The sequence below is a fragment of the Halyomorpha halys genome, unplaced genomic scaffold (genome assembly GCF_000696795.3).
Source record: "Halyomorpha halys isolate HHAL.00 unplaced genomic scaffold, Hhal_1.1 Scaffold46.1, whole genome shotgun sequence".
Taxonomy (NCBI): domain Eukaryota; kingdom Metazoa; phylum Arthropoda; class Insecta; order Hemiptera; family Pentatomidae; genus Halyomorpha; species Halyomorpha halys.
Window position 1 is genome coordinate 204697 of NW_027109456.1, and position 7790 is coordinate 212486.

The window sequence follows — 7790 nt, forward strand, 5'->3', positions numbered from 1 at the left end:
TAAACAGCATTAAATTCTATGTGGAATGAAGGTTCGAGTGAAGCACAATCTAATGAATTTTTGAAAGCTAGGATACACCGTTATAAGCGAAAAAATATATTTTTACTATATAAAATTAATCGGGTTTTATGCAACGGGATCCTGCACTATCAGGCCGTTTGAAAAGATCATTCAAAAATAAAAGTTACATCGAGGGATTTGTTATCTATAGGTTTCACTATAATCTATTTAGTCCTCAAAACTTAAATGAGTAAAAAACCTATTGCAGCAGAAAATGTTTGGTTTTAAATTATTTTTTTCATTTAACCGAAGAAAAAGAAAAAACGCAGTCCTCGAGATGATCTACTAGTATTCCGCGCACAGCACTGTCCAGTTGGTCCTCGCCCGCCTTTCTCTTCTCCGAGATTTTTTTGTTACTTCTATTGGAACAAAGTAGGGCTTTCGCCCGTTTTACTAGAAAGCATGGATATAAAAACTCTTTATCGAGGCCTTGAGTCTCTTGAGTTCTCCTCCAGAGTTTTTATGAAAAGAAAACTGCTATTTACATCGTCCTAAGGAATTATCACTGAAAAAGTGGAAAAAATTGTGATAGACTCGAGTCATCCTTCCATAGACGGCTGCTCTGAAGGCAATGCTGTTTCTTAAAAACTGGATTTGCTTAACATTTAAGCGGGTAACCTTTGCTATTTATCAGCTTCGTTGTTAGCCTTTTAGGATTCGTTTTACCTTTCGAATCCGTTTTTATTTTATTTTTTATAACTACCATTTGAAACAAATGTATACTCATATTTATATTCTTTCATTATACAGCATATCTAATCATAAATAAGCGTAATAATTGCACAATTCCTATTAATTGCGTGAACAAAAGATGATTGAAAAAAAAAATCAAAGTATAATTATTAATATTTTTATTTTATTTTTGTGCAATACCTCAAATAGGATAAAAATCAAATCAACCAATGAAGGTTCAAAACAAATGAAAAAATTATTTTTTTTTCCCAGATGTTGTCCCATAATTACAGAGTTAAAATAACTGGTTACCATTAATTTTTAAGTTCTATAAACTTGTTTTATAGGTATCCATTTAGTATTCGTGTGTCAGCCTACTTACCATTTTACTGAGGTTTGTGTCAAACTATGTAGATCCGATCCTCAAATTTTGAAGATATTTAGTTCAAACTAAAAACGTATATTATCAAAGTAAAATGTAAAATATTTTCTGTTTTGTATATACGTCTCTGCTCAGTAGTAAACTATCATAAAAGTTAATAGCATTATAAACTTTTATTTTCAAACAAATAACTGATAAAACTTAGTCTCATTTTTAATTTTTCTCCTGAATATAGTGTGTATACTATACTACTACTTTCGTAATGGAGAGACTAAAATAAAAATTACAAATGAAACTTATCATAAGCCATTAAATATTGAACTAGTAAAAGTATTTGCTTTGAGTGAGCCAAGTTCATTGGCTATAAGTAGCTCTTCGTGACTTGTACGTTATAAGAAGTTTGGTGTACACTCTATTTATTTTCTATGAAAATCTGAGGAGGAATTGAACTACTAAAACATGATCAGTGTTCAAGAAGTGACTCAAGGTGAATTCAGAATCTGGATCTATTTAGCTCTAACATATAGGAGAAAGATACTCGAGTTTTAAAAATCAAAATAACATTCTTGACTATCTGCATTTCAATTAAAATTGAACTGTTCTCCATTTTTTCAAAATTATTCGTCCTAATATTGTGTGTGCTTAAATTTAGTAAAGCCTTTGTACTTACCTGAAATACGAATGAGCTTCATTTAGCCATGCTACCCAAATACATTGGGTTGCTATACAGCATACCAACCAATCCATGATCAGACAAATATATATTTCATATATGATATAAGAACAATTTTTTTTTTCTACCCTTTTACAATAAATAATCTATACACTAGATACAATATATTATAACAATTTTTTCCCCTATTTAACAATCTTATTCTATTTATTTGGCAGTCTTATTCCTCCTATTTCACTCTCTCATACCTCCCCTCTCCAGTGATCCGCAACCCACGTTTGATCTGTTGAACAAATTAAAATAATTTATCATTAGATAGCAATATAAAACCAAATAAATGACGCAATAGTCACAGTAGTAGATCGGTTTAAGAAAAAAATAATAGATAAATGCATTTAAAAATAAACAAATCAATATATAGATTTTTAAAAACAAGAAGTCAGTTAAAAGAAATTATTAAATGAATAGGTAAGTTAAAACACAAATAAACAGGTTACAAAAAAAAGATCTAGTTTAATCCCAAACCATCCTATTTTTAGTTGTAATTTTAATATTTTTGTGTTTATCATTCTATAGAAGGGGAGTGGGTAGCACAAGGCCTAATCATGGTACTAACTCCTTGGACCCTGTGGTTCGAATCCGGCTGTAACAGATAATTATTTTCTGCTATAAGTGGATACCCTTAATTGGGTAATTAATAAAATCTCGCGTGATTCTGATCAAATAACCATGTACAGCCGTTGGTCCAGGAACAGTACTTCCTCACGAAGTACTGCACCTCTCACCCTTCATGAATTGTAGTGGTACTGATTTAATTTTTTTTTTAATTTAATCATTATATAGAAACGAATGTCCTTGCCCTAGAAAAATTGAATTTTCACAATCAAAATGTGATTATTTTTTTTTTTTTGAGGGGTGGGTGGAGATTTTAAACTTAAAAGTTGTCACTTAAGACGTAGTTCGTAGCCTCGATCTGAGAGCAAAAATTTGATTGGAAGGAAGGGGATGGTCGTTCATCTACTCGTTCAATTCTGCTGTGATTCAGTTCATCGAAACCGCTCTCTCTACCTCGTCCTAAAGACCTAAGGAGTGCTAACTCTACGAATCATGAGTGGCTCATCTCTTCTTTAGTTGGTTGACCCACCAGGCTCCATGTTAGCGAAATTTAATTTTTATTGCAGGATTTTAAAATTTTTTATTATTTTTCCTTCTTTACTAGGCATTTATATGCTTGTAAATAAAATTTCAACCCTTTTTTTCTAAGCATTACAATTATAAGACTTCGAAAACAAAAAAGGTTCGAATCTGATTCTAATAATATACGCAGAGTAATATTCTGATGATGTATGCATTCGGATTATATATATATGTATATGTAGCGTGTTAGTATTTTTATTGATCCCTCATTTGTCCAATTTTTTTTCCGTGCTGATTATATTTTCATTCACTACTCAACACAACAATTATACTGGAAATTTTGAGGCTTATTTGCTTTTAGCCATGGTATTTGATGAGTTACGTGTCATGATTTTTTTTCAATACAAAGATTTCTTATAACAGCATGATAAAATTTTAGCATTATGAATTATTAATTTTAATTGAATATATTATTAATTAACCATGCAAATGTGAAAATGCATTATTAACGGGATTGCTCAACCAATGTCATTGTATTTCACAATTAAATATCATGGATGTCATATAAGGCTCGGTCGCTTACGAAATGTTTCAAGGTTTATGAAAGTGAATTATTGCTTAAGATATGTATTCTGAATAAAATGAATCGACTGTGGAGTGGCTACATTGTTTGGGACTACAATACGATATCTATAAATCAAAAAGATAGTTATATACAATAAAAGAACTATAATTGAGTTGATGATCCAGAATTTTTAGGGACAGGTTATGTCAGTCGGGTTTCATTGGAACACAGAAAATACAATGAATAGGTCTGAACTAATTTGGTTTAGTTTTATTTTAAGTTCTCTCAAAACAGCTAATATGTAGACAAGCGGTGAGGTAAAAAAAAAAAAATCAAAATTATGGTTTGGCTATGTTGTAATCGGATATTATACATATACTTTTTTATTTTAATATTGTATGGTCAACAGAGCAAAACACTTGTTGAATATATAATATAATGTCGTCTCAAGAAAATTTAAATTTTATAAATACAAATTTCTTTTATTTAACTGCTTTCTTTGCTGTTTAAATGCACGATTTGAAATTGTTTCTTTCAACAAAAATTTTTTTTTAATTGGAAGATCGTTGATTGACCGTGTATAATCTATAAAAGGGAGATGCCCTCTGTGCGCTAAAAAAAAAAATAAAATCAATGAATAAATGATTTGGCTATGTGGTAATCGGATAACATATATATGATTTTTTTATTTTATTATTGTATGTCAACAGAGCAAAAAACTTGTTGAATATATAATATAATATCGTAATAGTACTACATATATATATTACGATATTATATTATAGCACTTTGCAGGGGTTCCTCAGGGGTGAAAAAGATAAACACAACTGAACTTGGCACATTATTTTTGGTGTTTGTATCGTTTCTAGCCCTGAGGAATTCCTGCAAAGTAAGGCGAAGCGTTGGCCCAAGTAAAATAATTTAATTAATTTTTGAGTTGTTTTTTTTTTACCGCACCAGGACCATCTCTTTTTAATTTTTTTTTTAAACTATTTTTTCTCTTTTTTATTAACATCTAAAAACCAGGATTTTAAACTAATTTTATTATAGTAGGTCAATGGGAAATCTTGTAACCCGTTTTTGCGATCTTTTGACATGGTTTAGGTTTTAATCTAAAAAACGAGCGATGTTAATTCTTTCACTCTAACAATTTCTCCTCCTATGTGAGATATGAAGGGAATTCCAACCTCTTACCGTTCTTTCCTCTCACTAATCGAATGTGGATTCCACAGTTAATGTCTTTTATCCTTCCTTGCTTCCTCATTCGTTCTGGTTAAGGTAAAATTAATGAATTCTCGATGGTTCATTGTCTTCGTTAAGGGAAGGATTTTAGATTGCATCTATTACTGTATCTCTTACCGTTTCTTATAACAGAATATCCAGTGAATTATTTGATTCTCATTAATTATCAACTGATATAGCGCTTTTTCATGAACAAAATAAAATAATTTGTTTCTAGAAAAAATATTTTTTTTATAAAGTCTATTTCATTGCATGGCGTTGTTACATGTAAACAGCAAATCGTAGGCAATAGGCACTGAGAATAAATCAAACAACTCAAAAAGAAATAATTAATTTGCGGTATTTATATATATTTTTTCAAAATGAATATATTTCAAAGACAGAATTGTAATTAGTTAGCTTTACTCCATTGTGGAAAAAACGTTAATTTTGAAACATATCCAAATAGTAGTTTCATATATTGAAAAAAAAATTATTTTTCTGTATATCGAGTATAATATTATATTTTTAATTCTAGGTATGGAATGTGTATGAACAATAAAACGTTGGTAATTATTTATTAAATTAAAAAAAAGAAAGAAAAATCTTTGTCTCGATTCTGAAACTTGAAGCTGAAATTATCTTTTAATGATAACGCACTTATTTATCTGTTCTTATGTTTTTTGCTTTCAAGAAAGTAATATTATTATTCAACATCTAGAAATCATTAATTCATTTTAGGACATTTTAATCAACTTTTTTTAAAGATTTATTTTTATTATTACTGAACTGTTGTCATTTAACTCATATAGTGTTAAAATTATTATGTCTAAGTTATGAGGTATATTATTATTATTAGGCTGTAAACCATTAAACTTGCTTATTTGATCTTCTATTTAATATGTTAATAGTTGTATAAATTGTGTAAAGCTGGTATCGCGCCAGATTCTTTTAATTAGGTACTCTTCAATTAAAATTATTTACTAATGATTGAAGAAGTTTGTCGGGGGGTGCGGTCAGCAAAGCACAACATAAATAAACAAAACCATATTTATTTATTTTATGCCGACGTTTCACCTTTAATCTAAATCTATAGGTAGACAATGTAGATTACTTTGAGATTGTTTATTTTTTATAAACTGTGTATGTATTTTCCTCATTTCCTTTATTAATAAAAACTACACTATATAATTAATTTCATATTTACTTATTGGTTTGCAGGAGGACGGAAGTGTAGATAGTGACACCCATAAAATTGGTAAGTCCTAAATTTTATAATTAGTCTTAATTTTAATAAAATAGACTTATGTTTTTTATTTTCACGAGTTTACAAAATCTTTTACCCTTCTATTTCCGTTCAAAATCTTGTACCCTAATGAGATGGCTTTGAAGCAGCTCTAATTTTATTCCCCTTGTCCTTCGGAAGAAAACAAAGGAGGTGGGATCATTAACCTCCTTATTAATGTCTGGCATAGAGCTTCAACTTATCTAGATTTTTTTAGTTTGGTTTTTTTGCAATTGTTCAAAAATAAAAATTATTCTTTCTAAAAACTTATAGTTTTATCATATTTGTAAGGTATTGCTAATTTATATATATATTTAGAAAATATAATTAATGTATAAAAATCAATAATTGTTTTTTCCGTACTTAATGCGCTGCCATAACGTTCTTCCAATTTTGATGGAGCTTTTTGCTAATTGTTCAGGATTTCCTCGTAAAAGTTATGGCTGTTTCCATTTTTTCTGAAAAAAAAAGGAACAAAAAAAATAAACAATTTTTGCACGTAGCTCAGAAAGTATACATTTTTTCAATGGTCATTATATGCCAATCGATTCCTCTCTTTCTGAATGATAATAAAAAAATATATTACTGATTCGATTAAATGATGTTTTATTTTCTAAAAATAGAAATTAAAAAATGAGTGATTCAGAAAAATAAAACAAAAAAATTGTTTTTTATGAAAAATTTAAAATTAGAAAATTTTCACCTTCATATATTTGGTGATTTTTTTTATCTTCTGGTGACCATTGTTCATATAATTGCATATAACTCCTTCACATTTTATTCAATTCCAACTTTAATACAAGCGTTGGGAAGCTGAATGTCAAATTTAGATCGGATGGGGTTATAAGGGCGAAATATAATTTTCAAATAATGAAAATTGTTTTATTTTATATTTCCGGTTCTAATCTGTTTAATTATATCCCAGGTTGTTCCCTTTGGTGCAGTTTATAGGATACTAAACCACTCCTAAGTTTTGTTTAGCTATTAATTCAATCATTAATCTAACTTGTATATAACTAAATATATTAATTTATATCAATCTTTCAATTTTATTCAATTAATCTAATTACATCCATATTTCTGGCTATTGTGAAGCATTTAATTTATTTAATTAATTATTTCATAGTATTTTATTTGGTTTGATTATTATAAAGTAAATTTTGGGTTTGAAAATTTTTTTTTTATTTCCAGAAATTTTTTTGAAGTTAATTATGTGTCAAAAATAAATTGTATTCTATCCGCTCGTAAACATAATCACTTTATCTAAAACTTGTGATATATATTCTATGAGATATTACTTTTGTAATTTATTTCAAGTTTAATTTTTCTTTAAAAAATACGTATGTGAAAACGTATATTATTACAGTCCAACTTTTGATTTTTATTTCATCGGTTTTAGTTCTGGTTGTAGGCGTTTGAATGTCTCCTGTCCTTGAAGAGCGGTTTGTGCTTTCGAAACCGCTTGGCCTTTGAATAAAATAGATTTGTTTAGGAAGTCAAAACTTCAGAGCATTGGTTGAGAATTTACATAACATAAGCTTCTAAAGTTCTAATGGTTGTTCATTATGTCTAAGATCGTAGAGAAAATGGAGATTTGATCAAATCTCTAAGGTAGATCAATTCACGGAATATGTTAAAGTTTTATTTTTTATTTCTATAAGAAAAGATGTAATAATATTGTTTAGATATTCAATAAAAATTATTAATTTAATAAAACTGAATGAACATTATTATTTATTAATAGAGAGAGAGAGAGAGAAAGAAATACTTTATTTATCTATGCTGCCTAAATACA

At 28.5% G+C, this 7790-nt stretch overlaps 1 protein-coding gene across 1 annotated transcript in view; it reads left to right on the forward strand.

The window, feature by feature from the left end:
• The window catches only part of LOC106689455 (protein FAM107B), a 201313-nt gene that overhangs the window by 92843 nt on the left and 100680 nt on the right, over positions 1–7790 (forward strand). The window contains exon 3 of the mRNA XM_067047640.1: positions 5932–5968. Coding sequence (XP_066903741.1) covers positions 5932–5968 — 37 coding nt within the window. The remainder of the gene's footprint in view (positions 1–5931; positions 5969–7790) is intronic.